The 24,499-nt window shown below is 36.4% G+C and overlaps 1 protein-coding gene across 2 annotated transcripts in view; it reads left to right on the top strand.

Annotated features, from left to right (window-relative positions):
• Nucleotides 1-24,499, top strand: part of CSMD1 (CUB and Sushi multiple domains 1) — a 1,217,927-nt gene that overhangs the window by 804,447 nt on the left and 388,981 nt on the right. For both annotated transcript variants that reach the window (XM_067468320.1, XM_060788521.2), the window contains exons 6-7: nucleotides 1,984-2,096; nucleotides 12,955-13,032. In XM_067468320.1, coding sequence (XP_067324421.1) covers nucleotides 1,984-2,096; nucleotides 12,955-13,032 — 191 coding nt within the window. The remainder of the gene's footprint in view (nucleotides 1-1,983; nucleotides 2,097-12,954; nucleotides 13,033-24,499) is intronic.

Here is a 24,499-nt window from a genome sequence, read left to right as displayed (position 1 = left end):
GTTGATGTCATGGCACATTCTGAAAATGGAATGAATTCAGGCAAGTTTTCTTTGTTGGAAGAGTTTTATTTATTAAATACAATTTCATTGGATTCTATCCAAATATTTTTAAGCTGCCATTAAAATATTACACCCAAACTGTATGCAGTCCATCCTTCTATCATGGAATACCTACTTTGCCAATAGTTTGTTCAGTGAATACTAATTTAATGTGTACCTTGAGTACACATACCACAAGGTTAAGTTGTAATAATCATTCATTTTTAATTGGCAAAAAGAGATCTTTCTGCATTGCTCCTGAATTGGTTAAGTGAGGTCATGTTTATGTGTAATAACAGCACAGTCTGGTCATCATTTTGTAGTACATGCTGGACTCTTCACATTAAGAGAAGGACTGTATTCTTTTCAGGCAATCAGAAATCTTTATTCTTGGTTTTTAAGTATGGTCTGTCTACCTGGACAATCTTCAAACAAATATTTGATGCATCAAGCAAAGCCACACCTTCTCGTTTATTCTATGCATGTATGTAGCTGAGCACTATTTAGCTACCTTGATGAAGTTGTTCTCAGCTTCATGGTGATGCTATCATTTTTAAAATATTACTTGCAGCCCATTTTAGAATACCATCCTATGCCTGGCTAGTCCAGCCTAATGCCATGGGAAGTTTGCAGCTGGACTTTAAGAAGGTCTGCTTTTGGGTGCCTTGATTGTGTCAAGGCACCCAGGCATAAGGTTGAATCTATCAGAGCCTCCCTGAGAATAGAGGTCTTTTCTGGCTGCTTCTCTTCCCTTGAATATTAAAGGGTAGCTATTCATTAAATAAGATGCCAAGTAGGGATTTCTGCCTCCCAGCCAAGTTGTGAAGAGGAAAATATCCAGAGAAGGGTATGTGAGAGAGGCCTTATCTCCATCGATCCTTCCTGGTTTGGGAGAATTTTTCTGATGGCTTGCCTACACTAGCCCTAAAATTCAAAGTGCTCCCAAAGTCGCTCCTCGATGTCTAGATCTTTGCTGCCTTTGCTGACATCAAGAAAGCCCACCCCCCCACCCCCCCATATTTCCTTGTCATGTAGGTATTTTTGCTCCTGGCAATGGCCAGGAACGCTCCTGGAGCTCTGTGACCATCTGGCAATAGTGACAGGGACAGAGATAAAGTGTTGGTCCAGCAGGGCGAAACCAGCCCCAGCCCAGCTGGACCGTGAAGACTTTGCCCCACCATCACTGCATTGACTGTCAGGATTACTTCAGGGTCAGTCTAGAGTATTGTTACTATGGATTGGCTCCAGAGTATTTGGTAGGTGTTGATGAGTCCTTAGGTATTACTGTTAAATAGGTACATTTGCCCACTGAGATATAGGTGTGTACAGGAAAAGGAAGTAAGAAGGAGGGTATGATAAATTTATGAAGGAATTTACAGGAGATAGTAAACTATGCTAGATGCCTGCAGAAAGTGTTTACATTTATCACCTGTGATAACAGCCCAAAGGACCATGCATGGAATTTAACTTACCTGATCTGCCCCATAGGGGTTTACTCAGGTTGACAGAAATGGAGCCTGAGAGGTAGAACTGATTCCCTGCACATCTTGCACCTCTTCATCATCCTCCTAGTTCAACCCACATAGTTGTCTTCCGTATTTATTTCTGCTTTTGGTTGAAAATAAACATCAAATCTGATAAACTGCTCGATGAAATCACCTTGTTTTGAAAGATAAAGACAAATTGGTTATATTGGTGAGTGGGTGTTTTACCATCTGTTTAATTATTGTATAACAGATAGGTGGTTATTTTGAAATTAAATAAAAACTAGGAAGTGCTAGAATAGTCTAGTAGACAGGAATTAATATGTCAAGAATACTTGTGTAATTGTATGTCTTTATTAATGAATATGTGTTCTGATATAAATGTTTTACTGTAATAACAAGCTTGATGAGGTTTTGTTTCTATTTTTTTTAAAAAAAAATGATTCCATTTTTCCTCCAGGTTGACTGGCATGAATCTGCCCTCTCCTGTCATCAGCAGCAAAAATTGGTTAAGGCTCCATTTCACTTCTGACAGTAATCACCGAAGGAAAGGATTTAATGCCCAGTTCCAAGGTAAGAATTACACAGGAACTGTCAGTAGTTGAAATCTATTTTTTTTAAAAAAAATGGCCAAAGGAAGTGATTGTAGTGCAAATGTTTGGAGAATAAACAGATGAGAGTAAAATCCTTGCCAAGTTGGAACGGCAGCCATTGCCACTCAAAAATATTGAATCCAACTCAAAATGTCCTTAATAGTTCCATAATTGCTGCTGTATTTATTTCCATTTATTGACTATGGCATATCATTTATTCCTCATCTAGAATAGATCACGGGTAATATTTATATCAATTTTTCCCTACTGTATTAGGCCAGACATTTCTTTATTCTTAAATAATATTATAGAGTGTGTCTTGAATTATTTTTGTTGCAATTACCCCTTTTTCACTCATACTTTAAATTTGAACAGCAAACTTAAATAATATTTGGACTTCTGCTAGAGTTTCTAACAATTATTATATTATAGTGTCTAAGCGAACATTTTAATACTAGGAAGTAGTGAAATTAGTGGATGCGTTCTTTAACCGGCCTCCTCCATGTTTTGGACTATAACGCCAGCAAGCAAAGCCAATACTCATGAATTATGAAAGATGTTGTCCAAAACATGAGAAAGTCATTTATCAACATTCTGGAATTCCTATGAGAAACTGGCACAAAGTATGTGGACCTTCTTGAAGTGTTGTACATTGCTTCAGTGTCTTGTCCCCTGAGTCCTTGGGTTTGGAAGTGGAGTTCTTTGAGAGTCCAATGAGCACCGAGTGGCTTCATTTCTTTTGTGCAGACCAACTACAGACATCAGAAGTCTTCATGAGTTTTTTTACTGGAATATCTGAAAATGGCTGTCTTGAAAATCAGCAGTGAGGGTTGTTTTTTCTTTCATCTCTATACTTGAGTAGGAAGCTGTTCTTGTGCAACTTCATGTGAAAATATGTGGGTCTTTGAACAGTATTCACATTGAAAGGATCTACTATGTATAACATTTTTGGACACCAAGCTAAATTTATTTGATGAGGCCTTCATATACATCTGGTTTATAGTTCTTATAGAAGCCTTATAGATCAAGGCTTCTTAAACTTTTTCACTGGTGACTCCTATTTACTTGAGAAATTTTTATATAGATATATATAAAAATCAACATTTCTGCTAATAAATCAGCATGTGTAAGGCTTACCAAATAGGCTGATTTTCCATTTTAAAGAGTAGTACAGCTGAAGCATTTCTGTAGCTTCCACTGTAAACATTGCAAATTGCATCTAACAGATTTGTGTAAATGGATGGTGTTCAGAAAGTATTGTTGGCAAATTCTTGGTGACCCCAACACTGAGATAAGGGGACCACAGTTTAAGAAACAGTGCTATAGAGAAGAAGAGTTATAGATGAGAAATTCCATAAGGTAATTTCAGTTTCCTTGAAAGATTTTGGGTGACCCCAAATAATTATGGCCAACTCTAGCTCATTCACGTGACTTGAATGACCTATTTCAAGCTGGATGAAATATGGTTGGTTATTACTTGGCAAGGACTAGTTACTTAAAGAACTGGTTTTCAATGTGGTGAATAGGGTGCAAAGAAATAAATATTTATGAGCAAAGTCCTTGGATTATGTTAGCCTCCTTTGTACATATTCTATTATTTATTTATTTATTTATTTATTTATGTGTTAGTTTGATATAATGGAACTTGCAGTATTCAAGTTTTACCATTCAGAAACCTGTCTCTTTCTCAACACTGCAAGAGAAGTCCTTGCTTCAAATAGGTGGAAGTTTCTTTCTGGCATCTTTATTAAAATATCTGTTTCATGAGAAAATGAGAGCTTCACTGTTGTCATTTTTTTGTGTATGCCCACAAGGATATTTATCAAAAAGCAATTTTTCTATAATGGAATGTTTATTGATTTCCCTCTCCACCTGATAAATCATTCCTCAGAATCAACTTCTATGATTAAAGGAAAAAAGAAAATAAGGGGATGTCAGTTGTTTGTTCACATGGGTTAGGAATCTCAAATGTTTTCAAAACTTTCCTTACTAGCATAAGTTTTTGGGAGGGTTTTTTTGTTTTCTTTTGCCTGTACGTTTGCCATACTTTGCAGTAATTAACATATCTATTTGCAATGGACACAACTTACTTTTTGGAAAAGTCTTAAAATGGGGGGGGGGGAGGCAAAGTAGTACATTTCCATTAATTTAAATTGATATAGCCATGATTGGGTTTTTATGTTAACATAATTCCACAACCTCACATTGATTATTACTATACAGATTAGCTGTTTATGGAAACCATTTGTATATACAGATTCTTAGAAGATTAATTTTACTGGCATGGTTAAAATTTTCTGAGACTTCATGTGAACTACTTAACACAGTGGTTCTCAACCTGGGGTCCCCAGATGTTTTTGGCCTACAACTCCCAGAAATCCTATCAACTGGTAAACTAGCTGGGATTTCTGGGAGTTGTAGGCCAAAAACATCTGGGGACCCCACGTTGAGAACCACTGACTTAACATAACCAGTGCACTAAAATAACATAATGATGACTCGGACTGGACCTGGAATATGACATGGATTGTGTGGTTTTAATTGATGTTTTAATGTTACGTTTTAATTGGGGTGCTTTTAATTGTATTTATTTATTTATCTATCTATATGTATATGTGGCATTGAATTGTTGCCTTTATAAGGCCGCCCAGAGTTCCCTTTGGGGTGAGAAGGGTAGAGTAAATAAATAAAATAATAAGCACCTGCCTTTTGTTTGTTTGTTTACCAAAATATCAAACGGATTACTTTTAGCCAATTTCCAATCCCTCCCCCATGCAAAGTTGTTTTTTAGGAAGAAATCTCAGAAAATATAGGAATAATCCAATTGTTACACCAATTTAACTAGATTCATTGAACTAATGGGAATCCAACATTTTCATAGATTCCAGTAATTCAGTGAGTCCCCTGTGGTAGGAACTAATAATTGGATTCAGCTTGACATTCTTTGCTAATTTGGATTTTTTTTTTTTTTGAGGCTGATGTCTTCCTTAGAAGCAGCTTAGCCCTAAAAGGTCTTCCCTGGGTCAATTTTTTAGATGTTTGCAGGTATCCATAGCAGTGCCCTTTGTTTAGTACAGGAGTCCACAAACTAAGGCCCGGGGGCCGGATACGGCCACCCGAGGTCATTTACCCGGCTCCTGCTCAGGGTCAACCTAAGTCTGAAATGACTTGAAAGCACACAACAACAACAACAACAACAACAACAACAACAACAAACCTATCAGCTAAAAGTAGGTCCACACTTCCCATTGAAATACTAATAAGTTTATATTTGTTAAAATTGTTCTTCATTTTAATTATTGTATTGTTTTTAATATTGTCTTATTTTGCACTACAAATAAGATATGTGCAGTGTGCAGAGGAATTCATTCTTTTTTTTCTTTCAAATTATAATCCGGCCCTCCAACAGTTTTAGGGACTGTGACTTGGCCATCTGTTTAAAAAATTTGAGGACCCCTGGTTTAGTAAATAGCAAAGGAAATAATATTTTCTCTGCAAATGTGTTTCCTGTACAGAAATTGCTGTGTTCCTCACAAAAAACTCACAAGTGAATTTTGATCAGACTAAGTCCTGGACTGTGAATAGTCTTTGAAAGACTTTCTTGTAGTAAGAAAATAAATTGCTAAAACTACTTGCTGGTTCTTTCGATGAGCTAAGAATTATATCCCTGGATCCTAATGAATGAAAAACAATGAATTAAAAATCCTTCATGAGTATAAGTTGTGTACAGGTAAATAATTTAAATTATATTGAATTCATTATGAGTAAGTCAGTTTGTGAACACGGCTGCAGTCATAATAGTATGAAAGACAAAATTAAATACTAAACATGAATTTGAAAGGTATCTGACTGTGAGGTCTCCCTTTATATGGCTGGCAATTCTTTGTACAATGTATTTGTTGGACTAACATAATCAATTTTATGGGAGAACAAGCATATCATAAGAAATTATAAAACTAATGGTCTTAAGCAAGACATCTGATCAAAAATGCCTGTGCAGGATTAATTCAGTTTCAGATGTTTGAAAGATTGATTAAAAGAGATTAAGGTGCAATTGTGGCAATGCTTTTGTAGGCTATCTTTACTAGTGAGAGATTTAATCTTGAGAAGTTAGCTTTTATTCAATATTGCTTCCCACACTGCAGCAGCCCTCAAGCTAATTGAAAGTGAAATGATACCTATTGTTGGTTGCTCTCAAGACACAACTTCCAGCTTTATTTTAAACCCACTAGTCTGGATAAAACAGCTTCATTTGAAATCATTTCCAGTTCTATAAATCCTCACAATATGCTAGAGTTAACAAAGGTAACATTCCATTTCTATTTTGATATTCCACTTGATTGGATGCCATCGTTTTTCTTTGCACTTTTATTTATTTTAAAAAGTTGGTGAGAGGATAGAGAAAGCATGTTGGGTAGCAAAGGATTTCCCAAACAACTCAAGGGAAATGCAGTTGAAAGAAACCTGCATGGCATGATTGGCTCAACAAGAATATCTGTTTAGAACAGATAATCTGCTTAGTGAAACTATGCCTTTCCTCTTCTTTAGTAAGAACTTGTATGTCTCTCATTTGGGATGAATGGCTTTGGGAGACAATAGACCTTGAGTTACTGTTTCAGATGTAGAGGCACTACTTATTTGGGTCTCAAGCAAGGTTGTCTTTGGTTTTAGTCATTCCATGGAACAATTTTAAAGAAGCCATTTCCTTTGAACTTTCGAATAAGATTCACCATAGACATGTTTGTTTGACTACTTGCTTGGCTCTGTCACGTGAATGTGGACACCAAGAGCTTTATTACAGGGGATGGTAATAATGCTCAAAAAGGTTTCATACCCTTTAATTGCATCTTTTCAACTGAACACGAGTGATTTCTATCACAAGATGTTTAAGTCAGGTGTATTGTGGTCACGTAACAAATAGTAGATCAGAGGCGCATAAAAGTTTTGATTCATTTTGTACCACAAGTTATCTTCCTCTTCACTTTTATTGTTTTGAATAATTCAGAATTTAACTAATAGATAATCCTACAGTCAGAACTGAATATGATTGAAGCTGTAGGAATGACTTTTGTTTGGGGAAAATCTGAACAGAAGGAATCAAACTTTATAGTAAAATTGTTTTTTTTCTTATGGGGGGGAGCACAAGGGATGTAAACTGTTATCTGTTTGGCAGAGGGAGCATGCTTGTATGTATCATGCAGTGCAATTCAGAGTTTTTCTTATCTGTGTATATGCTAATAAGTTGGCAAAGCTCCTGCATGCATTTGCAGGCCCCCATCCATTTGACCTAAAAGAAAGAATCCATGCATATAAAAAAGTATGAGAAAGACTGCAGAGCATCATTCCCCACCACTGCCCACTTCAACAATTCCTTTGCACATTTTGAAAGCATTTACTACATTTCCTTGTGCTAAACATTCTGTGGAGAAATCCATTAGAAGTCTTATTACTTGTTAAGATTTCAAAGATGACCTTTCTCAAGTACGTTTTGCAACAATGGCAAAATTTTGTAATAAATAACTTGAAAGCATGCTTTTAAGAACAAGAAAACAATGCCAACTACCATAGTGTTATACATACACTGAAAGAATATTGTTGTTACCAATTAAAAAAAAGAACTGGATTCTTCTTTATTCCATTTTTTAATCATATGCCCTTCTAATTCATTAATATCTCTCAGTTATAGATTTTTCATAGGTTAATCTAGTCAGCTTAATTTATGATGTCAATTTCCAAATATTTGACATTTCTTTTAAGCCATTAGATTTCACAATATGTTATAGGACTTACAGGGAATTACATGGAACTCAGTGCAGACTCCTGAGTGAACGTTTTTGTTATTGGCTCATTTTTTTCTCATTCAAAAATAACCTTGGCATAGCTTTATCCCCTCCATAATGTGAATGCTTTCTGAGAATGGTGGTGGTAAGACAAGTGGAAACTCTTATACTGGCAAATGGGGTTCTAACCATAGGTTCTCCTTGTAAAATGTGTTAATTCTCTCTCTCATGTGTAGCTCTCTTCTCTTCCCTCTTCCCTATCAATGTATTCAAATAAGCATGGTTCAACACCACATCTCTTTAGTCGAAGTGGCTAAAGGTAATTGACAATTTGTAACCTCTTATCACCTTCTGGCTAACTAAGCTTCTGTGTAGACCTGTGGTTCTCAATCTGTGAGTCCTCAGATCAGTGGTTCTCAACCTGGGGTCCCCAGATGTTTTTGGCCTACAACTCCCAGAAATCCCAGTCAGTTTACCAGCTGTTAGGGTTTCTGGGAGTTGATGGCCAAAAACATCTGGGGACCCCAGGTTGAGAACCACTGCCTCAGATGTTTTGGCCTTCAACTTCCAGAAATCCTAACAGCTGGTAAACTGGCTGAGATTTCTGGGAGTTGTAGGCAAAAACACCTAGGGACCCACAGGTTGAGAACCACTGATATAGACTGAAAGGACAGATTTCACAATTCTTCATTTATGCACTTTTAATGGAATTTCGGAATATTTAATATGACAGAATGATAAAGTTGTTTGCAATCTCTGGGTTGTTTTATAAATATAAATAAAGTTGTAAACACCCACATCTCTAGGAAAAACATGGATTTCCCCATCTTTAGGTACATTCTTATCACATGTTGCATTATATGGAAGGAGTCAAGCATACATACATTTACTTAGGCATATCAAAACATAAGCATCTGTTATACCTTATTTAATATTTGGAGGGGAAGTTATCTCTCCTTCTCTCACCATTATTTTAAGAGTAGTTCTCAGCCTTCACCAAACAAAAACAGCATCAGTAGCAAAATAATTTTCCAAAGACAGCTTGGGGTGATCTCATTGGAGGGTGTTATAAACAGGCAATCTTTCACATCTCTGGAGGCAGTGTTTATGCTCTGACTTCTCTTTATCTTGACATAAACCTTCCAGGAGTGTTTCCTAAGTGGCTTCCTCTTATCAGCCAATTAACAATAAGTTTTATTAGCCTTTTATATATTGCCAGTAATTATCTAATCACATAAGAGTGCAATTGGCCATTTGTACAAGGTCACTAAGTGTCCAATCATCTACAAGTGCTATCTACCATCAGATCATTGTATCAAATATGTTTGATTAAAAAACTACTGGGGCTATTGAATATACCTCATTAGGTGTTTCTCTCTCTCTATGCATTAGTGTTCGATTTCTATAAAAGTCATTTTTCTCTTACATTTTCTACATCACATCTTTATTATTTCTTCTGTCAGGCTTTTCTTGATTTATCTTTAAATTAGATAAATACCTCAAACCATATAGTAAATCTATGAGTTCTGAGATCACATTAGCGTTTTAGAATGGAAGGTTTCATTTCCCTATCACCCCATTTGCTTCTGCAGAATTCTGGGAAAAGGAAACCAAGAACCTCTCTACTTGAGAATAGCAAAGGTCCTGACTTAAACTACATATCCCAGAATTCTGCAGGTTGCAAACTGGACAATAGGGAGACCATGGAAGCCTCCATTTTATAACACTAATGTAATTTCATCCTATAGAGACATTTGGCTTTTTAATCTTTAAAGACACTTGAGTTTTCAGTCACAATATATTGATACTTCTTTATTTTGAGGCATTAAATGTGTAAGGTTTTCATAGAATAAAGTTGAAAGAGGGTTGTAGAAAGTTGCTACCTTCCTGATCTTCCCATAACTGTACCCTGACCCTGAAGGCAGTCTCCCATGTGAAGGTCTTATAATAATAGCATAGCTCAAGAAAAGACCTGGCGATGGGAAAGAAACTGATTGTCAATTCTCCATTGCAAGAGTGAATATTATAACATAGCACTTAAACCTAAAAAGTAATATACAATAATTGTATATTATACAATAAATACAACAGTATAGATGGTACAATGATGTATAATACAATTTAAACCAGAATGAAATCAACTAACGAGGACCACCCACTTAAGAAATCTCCATACTGGACAGTGGCTGATGAAATAATCAAGTTAATAAGAATTATTGCTTTTGTGGGTCTTCAAGTCATTTTAAACTTAGGATGACCATATGTTTGACCTTGGAGGGCTGCTTCCGGTCTGCGGGCCTTAGTTTGAGGACCCATGGTTTAGTTAATCCAGTTGCTCATGTGTACATATTGTTTGTTTTGAATAAAAAGTCCACTGAAAGTTTGTATAACTTTTTTTCTTCTTTCTTTCTTTCTTTCTTTCTTTCTTTCTTATTTTCTGTGGTGTAAGAACCTATCTCTGTCTTTTCCATTTATGCCTAGGAACACATGTATTACCCCCATGCCAAATGTTCCAAAGTATTGCAAAGAAATTATTTTGACATTAAAACCAGTTTTTTTTCTATGAGAACCAGTACTTTCATCACAAGAACCCCAATTTTTGTGCAGAACACAGATTTTTGAATACTTTCCTCCTCTTTCTTGCCACACAGCAATCCCTCAACATTGTGCAGAATTAACATTATTATTTTATTGACAGGGTTTTCTGACTGTCAGGATAGATGTTTTTCCATCTGGGAATGTACAAATATGAATGTTCTTTCCCTCACTAGCTTCTACAGTGTAACATATGTGGCAATTTAGGTAGGGGATGAATGGAGATGGGTTAGTGAGAAAGGGATTAACCAGGAAGTAGCATGATAAAATCCTTCCCTGCTATAATGTGATATGGATTGATATGTTGGTCAGTGAACAAAAGAAAAAAAGAATTCTGTATTGAAGACTTGAGCCTTACAATACATAAATGGAGTTATGTCGTTCTAAGGAGTGACTCATAAAATGACTTCTACTTGTGAATAACTTTACGAATGTAAATAGAAAGTGTTTGAAAGTTTGACTTCAAATTTGTTTGATAGTTATGTTTAATGCAATAACATATCCTCTGAGGCAGCCTTCAGGTTCCACATTTATCTAGTGGCAGAACAATAATAAAATTCATTCTATGACATAATTAATGTCTGTTGCTGTTGTTATCATTTTGGCACAGGTTCCATCTGGTATCAATTTTCCGATTCTCTCAGAAGGTTTTCCTTAGAGGACTGGTGCATTTGTGTCTATGTCTGCATGCATGTTGATGTACACAAATTGTGATTATTACTCTTATATTCATGACAAGAGAAAAATGGAAGCAATGCTGTGTGTATTGCAATGCTTCCAGCACAATACAGAAGTAAATTATCACCTTTCAGGCAATATATGAAGCCCAGCATTGATAATCAATCTGCTTAGGAAATACTAATGAGCAGTTACCATGAAAAACAAGAAGAAAACCTCTTAGATTGCAATAGATAAATTGAGCAATTGTGATAAAGGGAAATGTGTTGAAGGCTTGTAATTTCTCGCCCTCCGTTTCTCACAGACAGAATAATATAAAACAACAATAATGCTTTTATGTTTCCTATGAAATTCAGTAATGAGGACATTAATATCAGTTGAGGCACTTCAAACATATTGATAGAAACTGTCAGCATGGTTTTAAAAACCTAGAGTTGTCTGATTTTCATGGCTCTCTAATGGAACATGTGCCATTTATTTAAATGCAGCTTTGCTGAAATGTGGTACTTGGCCGAGGAATCAGAAATTAACCTATAAAAAGGCCTGCAATGTTCACTTTTAAAAAAAACTGATGTCAAATTTTGGTAAATGTTTTATTTTCCTATTTAAATATTTATCAAAGATTAAGCAAAATGTTCTTCCAAACAGAAACAGATGTTACTGATGAAAGTTTAAGAGAATATAAGTCAGTTGTCAACAGAATGTGGTACTTAAAAGTCGATTGTGTAGCTGCAAAATGGTATCAAGAAAGTGAATTTATAATGTGGTATGTGATTGGCAAGGTAGAGGTTGTTGAAATGTTTGTAGATTGCTTTCCATGTGGCAAAATAACAAAGATCTAGGTAAAGGAGAGGTTTTTTGGGCATAAGTGCCAAGTACACATTGTTCCAAGTCAACCAAGAAAATCTTTGCATACAGGTGTCCATGGCAGTCAAGTAGTTCAGTAAGTACAAAGTGGCAGAGTTTGATGCTAGGTCTGTTGTAGCTTCATTCAGGATGATATTAATGATGGCTTGAGAGGACCTCACAACCTCTGAGGATGCTTGCCATAGATGCAGGCAAAATGTCAGGAGAGAATGCCTCTAGAACATGGCCATATAGCCCGAACCCAGTGATTCCAGCCATGAAAGCCTTCGACAAAACCTTGGGATAATTTCAGATAAGACAACTAGAAAATGGAAAACTGAAAGAACCCTCTTGCCTGCTTTTTTTTTTTTTTTTGCTTCCACTTTCCTTCATCTAAAATGGCCATATAAGTGAGCTTCTGTCATTGAACTGAATACTCTCACAGGAAAACTTTTAGAGGTTCAGTTATATGATGTTCACCATATCTGTAAAATTTCATGACATCCCATCACCAAAGATGCTTGACAAAAATCTTGCTGTTTGATATCAAACATGTTTGATATCTGCTATGATATTTTGTGCTGAGATTCATTAAGGACGGATTTTAGAGGTTCAGAATTGACTGAGATCATCACCATGACACCTGTCTGTTTATAACCAGGAAACTATGAAAATGTCATGTTTTATCTCTTGCATTGCAATAAAATAACTTGATGGTTGATACCATTTCAGATGTTTTGTACAGAGGATTGCCAAAGATTCCTGAACCTTTGGCACAGGAAACATTGCTTCCATTTTTTTATTTGTGATATAATGAAATATTCACCTGCAGAAAAGTAACTTCTGGCCATTCAATGTTTCTTCAAATTTGTGCATGCACCCGAGCAGTGTACCCGTCTAATATTTTCTCACTGAAAACTGTCTTTTTGTCTTTTACAGTGAAAAAGGCAATTGAGCTGAAATCAAGAGGAGTCAAGATGCTTCCAAATAAAGACAGCAACCATAAGAATTCTGTCTGTAAGTCAATAACATATACTTACTCTCAAAAGATTATGGGTTATCTTTGAGTATTACATCCAAATGACACAGATGTGCAAATGTGTAACCAAGTATGTAGTGAAGGCGGACAGATGAGGCCAGGTCTAGCATTAGTCAGAAGGAGACAGATGCCTCAAGGAGCTAAAGGAAAACAACTTGGTAATTATTCAATTAATTTATTATCCTGACTCAGAGTGATGCTTATGGCCATGTCTGCCTCAGTTGCATAAATAATATGACTATTCTTCACAACTATTCACCTTGAATTGCATATTAGTAAAATGTAAAACTGCAGCCCTGTAATACTTTAGATAAATCCCCACTGAATTCTGAGTACATACACTTGCAGTTGTTCTATGTGAACAATTGGTTGTGTGCTTTCAGTCCTGCAGTTTCCAAAGGCAGCAGCTTATGCCTAAGATATTTGTAGTACGGTTTGTAGGATGCTGGCTTTAATTACAGGAAGTGAATAAGTGGCACACTATTAACAATATTTATAACACAATCTGCTGTGGATTTCAAAAGCATTTTATTATATTTTGTTAAATGGGGGTGATACCAATATGCATCACTTCATCCAAATGAATAATTAATGACAACAATCAACTAATGAAGATAAACCTTGTATTAATTCCTAATCCTGATTTCCAATTTCATAAAGTCTTTCCCTTGGATATTTTCTAGTAATGTGCTTATTCTTCCTTTTGTTTTGACAGTCACTTGTATTTTATAAGGCTAAATGCACTTGGGCAGCAATATTATTTGTCTGAGAGAGTGCAGAGAGGAATAGGGAGAATAAGGAAAGTCTTAAAGGAAAAAGTATGACTCAAGGAAGGAGCAGACTGGTGCTATAAAAGCTGACAGCACAGACCATCGGAGTGATAAGATTCTTCAATTCTGTCTGGATTGGAGCTCCAAATATATTCTGATATGTGAGAAGAGAACATTACCTGTTATACATGTTATACATGTGTAAAGAGAGTTTAGACTAGGAGTATGACTTCTTTAATGCTAACATAGCATATTGTATTTACTTGTTGTATTTACATGCTTAAATTTAAAATACATAACTCAGGATGAGCAAATCAGTGTATGTGTAATGATTGCATTAGACCCTTCACATGTTATGGGTCGTATTTGCTTCTTCCATGAAGCCTGATCAGTTTTTGGACTCCTGAGTTTTGGTGGTGTAGCATCACCCCCACCTCTTCTCCTGCAAAAGGCACCACCACCATTTGGCTGTAAAATAGCCATTTACCCCATAGGCATGTCTGATGTCATTTCTTCCATCTCAATAGGAGGAAGGGTCTTTTGAAAATAAAATGTTCATTTATTTGCCATAACGTACAAAGAGAAACATCTTTCAAATGCTCTGTTCTTTTGTGCTGTGTGTTTACTTTTATAGTGTTGATATTCCGTTTAGTCCTAGAGATGGAGAAAATTGAGTTATTTTTAAGGCGATGTTTTTGCCATGTAGAGTCAAAGAACAAATGGCTTTACAGATTCAGTATTGATCTGCTGTAACACATTTAGATGAATTGATGGCACACGCTGTGTTACTCAGCAGTTGATGCCAAAATAGCTAATTTTAGGACAGGGTAGCCCTACTGAGTCAGTGTTGGATGCATGAGGGAAGTGATGGAAAAGCTGTTATTTAGTTCAGTTAACCATTTGGGGGAAATTACTACTAATGCAATGTGTTAGGATAGAAAGAACTTAGAGTGTTACAATATAATTTTGCCTGAAAGCATATACATTGTCCTGCTTTATTCAGTTTGTATAATCTCTGATGAGTTTATCATAGAATGAGAGTTCATTTGGCTCTCGTGATACTAACTGTCTGTAGTCCTCTCATTATATCCACTAGTGATGTGTGATGGTACATGCACCCAAATAGTATTTGGGAGGCCACAGATTCCTCAACTACACTATACAGTATTGAAGGAAAAACACATACTTCATCAATAATAATAATAATAATAATAATAATAATAATAATACACTTTATTTCTACCCCACAACCATTTCCCTGATGGGGATTCGGAGCGGCTTACATGGGGCCAAGCCCGGACAACATAATACAGCAATAAAATCAAAACATATACAATAAACTACAGCAGCATCATCAAAGTGACATTAAAAAGGAAAAATAAATAAAAAAAATAAAAAATCATCATGCAGTTTACCTATGGAGATGAAGCGGAGTAATTCAATATTAGAAGTGACTGGTAGATACTAGGGCTGGGCGGTTCCGTTCGTTAATTTCGTAATTCGTTATTAATTCATTATTTTTTTGATAACGAAGCGATATTGAACCATTCAGGGGCAACTAAAAAACGAAACGAATTTTTCCAATTCGTTTCGTAATTGTTTCGAAATTGTTTCATTATTATTTCGTTATTATTTCCGTATGTCTGGTGCAAGTTTTATAGTCGTTGTTTGTTTTATCAGTGATAAAAAAATCATCACACCAACAGTCAACAACAGAGGGAGAGGGAAGCTTCAGAAGTTCCCCCTGTCCCATTTGGAGGGTTTTTTTAGCATATTGCGCAATCGTGTCCACCATTAACGAATTGATTCATTATTGTTTCGAAATTGTTTCGTAATTTCCAAAATTTCGTAAATATCGAACTTTTTAAAAGAAAAATTTCGGAATTCTTTTAAATAACGAAACGCAAAAAACCCCTAAAAACGAATCGAGTTTAGAAACAAATTTTTCCATGGTTGGACAGCCCTAGTAGATACCTAAGCTCTGGATAAGCTCTCCCAGCAGTTTCATGTATACATTAAAAAGTATAGTGGACAGTATCAAGCCCTGCATAACTCCATAGACTAATGACTAGGGTATTACTCAGGTATCACTCGGCAAAACATTCTGAATAAATCCCTCCAAGAAGAATCATTGCTCTCAAGTCACATTCCAGAGAGATAACCCAGGATATCATGCTTGATAATGCCGAAAGCCTCTGAATGTTCCAGCAGAATCAACAAGGGTGCATCCCTCTGTCCAGTTCCTGTGTAGGTCACCTGCCAAGGAGACCAAAGTTGTAGCTTACCAGGTTTGAAATCAGATTGATATGGCTCTATGTAACAAGTGTTAATCAAGAGTCACTGGAGCTAGAAGGTCACAAGGCAGAAGTGTCCAATATATTGGGAAAGTATTTACTTGCATTTTGTAAGACACCTTCCTTGGGTTTTTTTTTGGGGGGGGGGGGAGGGAGGAGTATGTGTAAAAAAACCAACAACCTCATCATATGGGGCTATAATCAGAAACATACGCCCATCTAGTTCTGGTCAATGATAGAGCTGGCCATCTCCATCATTAACCAGGGCTAAATCGTCTGATGGCCAGCTCCCATTAGATGACATCGTGCCAACTCCATGGGTGAAGGAGGGTGGAATCAGCGTGCTGCTGCTGCCACAGTAACACAGGACACTTTCCGAGTTGCCATAATATATGTGGGGAAAATGTGTGCTCCACGCATGCTCATGCTTACCATGTGATCACCCTCCTGGTGATGTGAGGCATGGGATTCTGGATTTTCCACATCTCACAGTGAAGCAGAGTACTGCCACCTCCTACCGCCAGTTGTCACAACACAACACAATGCTTTTGGTTCAACTCTGTTTTTGGCAGTGCCTCAGAACATTCAGAGGGCTCTGGGGAAGAAATTAGCTGTTGAAGTGGCCCACCCTCTTAAATCAATTTATCAAGGCAAAGAAAAATAAGCAATCCCCAGAAACATCAAATCAGGCTCAGACATCCCAGTATTTTATTTGTGAGGTGAGAAATGGCTTAAAATAGCCATCAAGTTTCTTTCTGGGAACTTTAATTTCATTATTCTTCCTGTACAGTCAAGAAGCATAAAAAGAAAAGTTTTCTATACTTCTAATAATTTTACATCAGCAATATAAAGTTGTCTTCTCTTCTGTTGTCTTTCCCAAACATGCATAACTTGGTACATTTATAAAAATGTGGGAAAGGGGAGTGAAAACTAAGTAGCAGATGAGGACAAGTCACCACGATATTATGAAAGCTATTGAGTGCCACACCACACGCCATTTGTCTAACATGCTTCTGCCACCAAAGTTTGGCTGCTGCTAGTACAATCTCTATGGTAGATGTCAGGCTTGTGTGTTTGATGTGGAAATGGCCTCGATTTGGATCTAATTTGGATGTTTAGCACTTTTGAAGCAAGTTCCGACATGCCTGCTTGCTGCCCTTCTAATATTAAGAATTTGAATCAAAATCCTAATTGGTTCTGTCATAAAAACATGGTAAAAGTTTATTTCACTTCAAAAACTTCCTTTATTCAAGGGACATCATCATTTTGCGTTGTTGAGTTCCCACCAATTTAACACAGTTTCTGCTACAAAAACAATGTCTCTGGAGTAGAACAACTATTTTCAAAGTAAAGACCACACAATACTTTTAAACCAGGAACAGATTTTCTTTATTATTTAAAAAAATGTTTTTATAAAAAATTTAAAAACTCACAAAAAATCTGTAGATAAGTCAAACATTCTGAAATTTGGTGAACTAACAGATGTCAATGAGTTCTACCACTGTAGCAAATTTCATCAGGATAGATCAAAAATTAGTTTGTCCACGGACAGTAGTGTTTTCCTTAATGTGCATGTGCGACCACCTTTAACAAGGTACTAACAAAGATTAGGAAGTTTTGTAAAGTTTTGAAAGACTTTAGAAATGAAGTGCCAGTGCCCCCTACTTTTGAAACACAGGTTTTTTTTGTTTTTTGGATGATACATGCCTAGTAGATGTGTGTATGGAATGGCTCACATGATCTCTATAGTAGATGTTAATAAGGAATGGATCACATTGCCATTGCCCTCTTTTCATATTTATTTTTACGCTGGAAAGAGGGTGTGAGGGAAGCAATGGTGAATCATTTCCTCTGAGAAGGGCTGACAAGCCTGAAAAATTATACACTTGAAATATTTGTCAGAGTAGTTATAGTTATTTCATATGTATGTATGTTTTTCAATGTGTTTGCATTAGTACTACAATGTATTAGTTTGCTTCTTACAGATGGATTCAGTTATGCTCATTTCCTGTTCAGTTCACATATGTTATTGTTACAAAGTTACAGGCCAGACAGTGAAACTGTGATAACACGAAATTCCTTTGCCCTGAGAGAAATTAAGGAGTGTACCAGCCAAGAACATAGATAAGACAGAAGGGCGGATCTCTTGTATGCTGTGTCTTCTTGCTATGCCTTTGTTAGTCGCCATCTTTTAGTTCCATGATGTAGTCTCTGTGTGTATAGACGCTTTAAGTAAAGCTAACTTAGAAGAATGCTGCCTGCGTTTATTTTGAAACCACACGCTTGCTGTGCCCAGACTGGAGAGTCTGACTGCTAACAATATTGTGATATACTCATCACAATATAACATGCAACAATCTATGTTTATTTAATTTTTTTTTTTTGGTTAAAAGTTTTGTTGTAAAGGTAAGAGGGATCTACTTCAAGATTTATTGATGGGATAATTGCAGTGTGAGATAAGCAGCAGGATAGTATTATTGAGATTCTGTGCTGAATACATTTACAAACATGACATTTTGTTTCAAACTCTTTAACATAAGTGTGAAATGTAAGGTATGTGAGGGTTTGATTAGAACATTGTTAAGTGAATAACACAAATATTATTCACTTCCACTATTAATATGCTGTAAAGAAATATGCTTGATCCTGCAGACACATTCATAGCTGAACAAAGTGCAGCCATTTAAGTCATTAAAGAACAGAGTACACATTTTTGAGAAACATTTCAAATATGAAATACTAATCTATTTACATAAAGGAGGTTATTTTACTAAAATATTCTATTCCTTCATTCACTCATTCAATAGTGTCTTTTCCTAATGTTGTACTGATTAGCATATATGACATTCATTTCAGCTTCACAAAGACATAAAAGTAACAAGAATAAGCCATTTTTAATACTAGCTTGGATAAAGCGCTTATTTTATTGGTGTCTATTAAATAGATATTTGCATAATCCCCTGTGTGTGGTAAAGAACACAGGGGCAGAGTAGCAAGTGAACTCCAAATAAATTTGCACTAGTGTTTGGAATCCATTGAGCTCATCCTGCTGATGGAATGGCTTTCATCACTGGAACAGCTATTACCATGTATATGTGTATATAAATAGACGTCATGTGTTACTCAACGGCAGGTTTGCTGTAAAAAAAAAAACATGGCCGTGGATAAGTTGTGGGTCATTACTTGGAGAATGAAAGCACAGTGTGACTGCAGGGTCAGTTGCCTCTATTTGCCATCACTGTCAGTTTTCCAATTAGATATTCAAAAAGGCTTTTGGACACTCAACAGTGTCCAAAATTACTATTTTTTAAGAATAATAATAATAATTAAAGTACAGTATTTAAAAAGGATCCATCTCTTTTTCAGGTGAAAAGTGATAGCTTAGTCTGACTGGGGAAAATCTAAAACAGTGGTTCTCAACCTGTGAGTTCCCAGGTGTTTTGACCTACAACTCCCAGAAATCTCAGTTTACCAGCTGTTATAGGATTTCTGGAAGTTGAAGGTCCAAACATCTGGGGATCCACAAGTTGAGAACCATTGATCTTGTAAAAGAAGGACTGTCCCTTGCACTCTCTCAGGACTCCTTTGAGAAGCATTGAAAAACTTCAACCTGGGGAAGCTAATGTCCTAAGGTGGTGAACCCTATGTCCCCAATACATGAATAGCTCCTTTAAAGTAAACCTAAAGCAGATAAATCCACTTATACTAAAACTTCCAGATGCCACATTTTTGTCACCTTATCATCAGAAAGGTTAAGGAACCCTATCATATAAGGAGGAACCGATGTGTACACATTTGGGTTCCACCAAGTGTTTGCAACCTGGCCAGCTGTACAAATCAAACATTCTGTTATGTAGAAGATCAATGAAGCTGCCTTGGATTAAGTATTCTCAGTCTATATAAGTTTGTGCACCTCCTGGGTCTAAAAAAAAAAGGACTACATTATACCTTTATATAAAGTACATTGCTCAAATTTTCAAAAGGTGCAGACCCCAGTTTTATAAAAGGCATAAATAATATAAATAGCTAAAAGAGAGTAAATGACCCTATAACAACTTCACTGGTCACTGAGGGAGACCACAGGCTTAAATGCATGAACTGTTGGATCCTACCTCTAACAATTATAGTCTTCCCAAAGAGCCTTAAAAACTATTTTTTGTGAAGGCACTCTTCAGAATTCTATTTAAAAGAGCTTTCCCTCTTAATAATTATAACCCATATCCCGGGCCATCTGTTGAGATCCTGGTTTGTATAAATGCAAAAGCACACATCATTCACTATTAGCTCAATGGGAAGCTAATATCATAATTCTGTTTTGCAATATAATAGCTTTTGATAGTGGGAAAAATAACAGCAGCATTATGCTTTCACAGTTGCATAATGCTTTAATGAAACAAGAGGGATAATTACCCTGATCTACTTTGTTCTATCATAAAATGTAATAATACAGATTTTCCCAAGTGTTAAAGATTTTAGCATTCTCAATGATAATACACATCCCTATGTAATAATATTATGCAGTGCTATTTTATTAAATTGTGGAAATTGCTTCATAAATCAGATTAGTAAATTATACTTGTTTCTGGAAAATAGGCCTTTGTCACTGCAGGAGCTAAAATATCCTTCAAAGTGCTATTCACAAATCTAGCCAGGAAGAGAATGGCTGTCAAAATGTATTTGGGAAGAAAACTATCACTTGCAACTAGAAGCAAAAGAAGAGGCTTGCTTTTCAGTTATTGATACTTACATACCATTCAGAGGCGGCCCTAGGTAATTTTCAACAGTAAGCAAACAGTATTTTGGCGCCCCTCCCCCCCCCCCAACCAATCACTGATATATATATTTTCTGTTTGTCGTGGGAGTTCTGTGTGCCATATTTGGTTCAATTCCATCATTGGTGGAGTTCAGAATGCTCTTTGATTGTAGGTGAACTATACATCCCAGTAACTACAACTCACATATGTCAAGGTCTATTTTCCCCCAAGAACGCCCCTGGGCAAAATCAACTATACTGCAAATGCTTACTTTGCATAATGGGTTGAGCCGCCCCTGATACCATTTACATAGATAATCAAAATAATTAGAAAAAATGTTTTATAAAATGTTGAAATAATCTTAGAGGAAAGTGAAACTGAAAGTATTGAGTCATTTAAAAATAGAAATCTAAGGGTTTATGTATTTTTTTACATATGGGGAAAACACAATTGAACATGTATTGACTTCATGGCAAATAAATATTGATTTACTTTACTCTGAATTTTTATCATCATAACAGCCAGGAAGAATAGACAGTAAATAAAAGTCTTACTGAGCACAGCAGGAAGAATATCATCCTTGTAGTGATTAAGCCTTCATCAGTTATATCGTGTACATATTACCAATATGTTAGTCTGAAGATAAATCTTGGAGCTACAATATCCCTGTGATGTACTGAATAATAAGTTCTTGTTCTTGCCTGTTTGTTATTCAGGTATCTTGCCTTTACGCTGACAAAATAACAGGGAGGGCCCAAAATTTAGTACTAGAACAAACTATAATTTTGCAGGGTTCAATCTGTAGCATTTCCATATTGGATTGAAACTTCAACAGTTCCAGGACAGCTCTGCTTTTGAGTGTAAACAGTTCTGAGTTGGATGGCCCAGTGTTCTGGCTTGGTATAAGGTAGATTCTCATGAAGCCCAGCATGCCTGGGAGTCTTGGATAGCCTCCCATCCAGGTAGGGTGATATCTTGAGTTAACTCAAAGCTTTCTTATCTCAATGTGAATTTTCCCATGGAAATGTTATTAATCCATTCCACCGCCACGACTCACCAGTTTTTGAGTTACCTGCTTTTATATAAGAACATGTATTTTTTTTAAATAACAAGTAATGTATAAATGCACATTTACATGAAACAATAAAAAAGATAAATTTTAAAATGATAGAAGCACAAAGTTGAGGCAAGGAAGCACATTGGAGGCAACAAAATGTGTGTTGGCCAATGTAACAGCAAGGCAAAAGCTGCACATTTGAATGGAACAATAAAAAAGAAAATTCAACTTTCAAATTATAGTAACATACAGTTATGGCACAATGGGAGAAGCACAAAGTTGTGGCAAGGAACGATGAAATGCAAAAGCAGAAGCTTCATTTTCTTCATTCTGTACTCATTCCAGCCTCCCTTCCTCTCTTGCTCTCTCTCCCTCTCTCTTTTCATGAAGCCAAACATATTAAAAATAAAAACCACACAAAATCAACTAACTCAAAGTTTTGCAAAGTGGACAGCAATCTCCCAAAACAAACAAGAGCACAAGGCACGGAGGCACAAGGCACGAAGGCTACTCCCTTAAAGCCCTGCATTCTTGCTCTAGCACTCCTCCTGGCTCTATCTCTTAACGCAAAATGCTGCTCCTATGTGAAAGTGAAACCCGGGCTGAGTGACAGCTCTTAACTCAAAACACTCTTAAGTTGGGATTCTCTTAAATTAAGGTTCCACTGAACTTAGAACACAAGATTTGTTAAAATTCAGAATTTGTGCTAACAACATTATGCCTGGCAGCTACATCTGTTGTGACTACCGCCATCAACATATACTTTCATTATGCAATTCTTGTCCTCATTTATTTCCTCAATGACTTACATTATTATTAACATTTAAATGTCATAGATGGGAAGTAGCAGTTAAGACACAGTTTGAGAGGTTGAATGTGGACTTGAAACTTTATCACATGGAGAATTGGCACTTTAGCGATAACGATTGTCATTCCACTTCCTCCATGTGCTGTATCCATCAGGGGCTATTGATGGGAAATCCTGCCATTAGCCCTGATTGTGCCATGATCTCAAGATTTACCAAGCACCTCTGTGGCAATATTTGCAATACTTCTCTTGCTGTATTTTTCCCTATTTTTTCACCTATAATTTTTTTGCCTGTAAAAATATGAAAAGAAAGATGTGAGATGGCATAGTGGGAGTTACACCACTCATCAAAACATGCAGCATTGCACAGTTAAGGTGTTGCAATCACCCAATGCCAATGGCTTTCTTAAGCCACCTACCACCATGATGGTAACATTTCCACTGTTGTGCATCATAGCCATGGTTGGAAATGTGTGGTAACATCCATTGTCATTTTCTGTCTATTGCAGCATTTCTCAACCTGAGGGTTGTGAGGGGTGTCAGAGGAGTCGCCAAAGATCACCAGGAAAACACAGTATTTTCTGTTGATCTTGGGAGTTCTCTGTGGGAAGTTTGGCCCAATTCTATTGTTGGTGGGGTTCAAAAGGCTCTTTGATTGTTGGTAAACTATAAATCTCAGCAACTACAACTCCTAAATGTCAAGGTCTATTTTCCCCAAACTCCACCAGTGTTCACATTTGGGCATATTGAATATTCATGCCGAGTTTGGTCCAGATTGTTTGAGTCCACAGTGCTCTCTGGATGTAGGTGAATTACAACTCCCAAACTCAAGGTCAATGCCCACCAAACCCTTCCAGTATTTTCTATTGGTCATGGAAGTTGTGTGTTCCAAGTTTGGTTCAATTCCATTATTGGTGAAGTTCAGAATGCCCTTTGATTGTAGGTGAACTATAAATCCCAGCAACTGCAACTCGCAAATGACAAAATTAGTCTCCCCAACCACACAAGTATTCATATTTGGCCGTAATGGTATTTGTGCCAAATTTGGTCCAGTGGATGAAAATACATCCTGCATATCAGATATTTACATTACGATTCATAACAGTAGCAAAATTACAGTTCTGAAGTAGCAACAAAAATAATGTTATGGTTGGGGGTTACCACAACATGAGGAACTGTATTAAGGGGTTGTGGTAGGAAGGTTGAGAACCACTGGAACATTTAGCAACATTTCACACACAAAAATCCAGACATACCCTTGGTGCCTACAGGAGACATGTTGTTTTTTCCATAGTTTTCAGAAACATTCTTTACTTTTGGAAAGCAGGACTATGAAAATCTAGGCTACCTGTCCAATGTGCATTTTGGTGCACATAATAATGAACTTGAGAAATGGGGTGCATTGCATGGCAGGAGCACAAGTGCTTGATTGCTCCTTTTTCTTTCGTAGGCAGCATTTTCCAAGTAGATTTACTGTAAAATTCCACTATAGGAATAGTTTCCATTAAGAAAATAAGAATTGTGTACACAGAACCCTTTTTACGGAACATTACTTCACAGAACAATGGGTTTCTGATTTTATAGAAGAGTAAGGCTGTGAATATAGTAGTCATGCTTGAAAAAGTGACTAAAGGAAGTATTTCATTTTGTCTATGATGTGATGATATATATCAGAGTCTCGCGTGAACATTTCACAGAACTCTTTTAGCATTTCATCTCAGTTTATCTTTAAAATTATATTTTAGGGATCTTGGAAAGATTA

The sequence above is a fragment of the Anolis sagrei genome, chromosome 1 (genome assembly GCF_037176765.1).
Source record: "Anolis sagrei isolate rAnoSag1 chromosome 1, rAnoSag1.mat, whole genome shotgun sequence".
NCBI lineage: Eukaryota > Metazoa > Chordata > Lepidosauria > Squamata > Dactyloidae > Anolis > Anolis sagrei.
The sequence above is the reverse complement of the archived record's forward strand: the minus strand, read 5'-3'. Positions and strand labels throughout refer to the sequence as shown.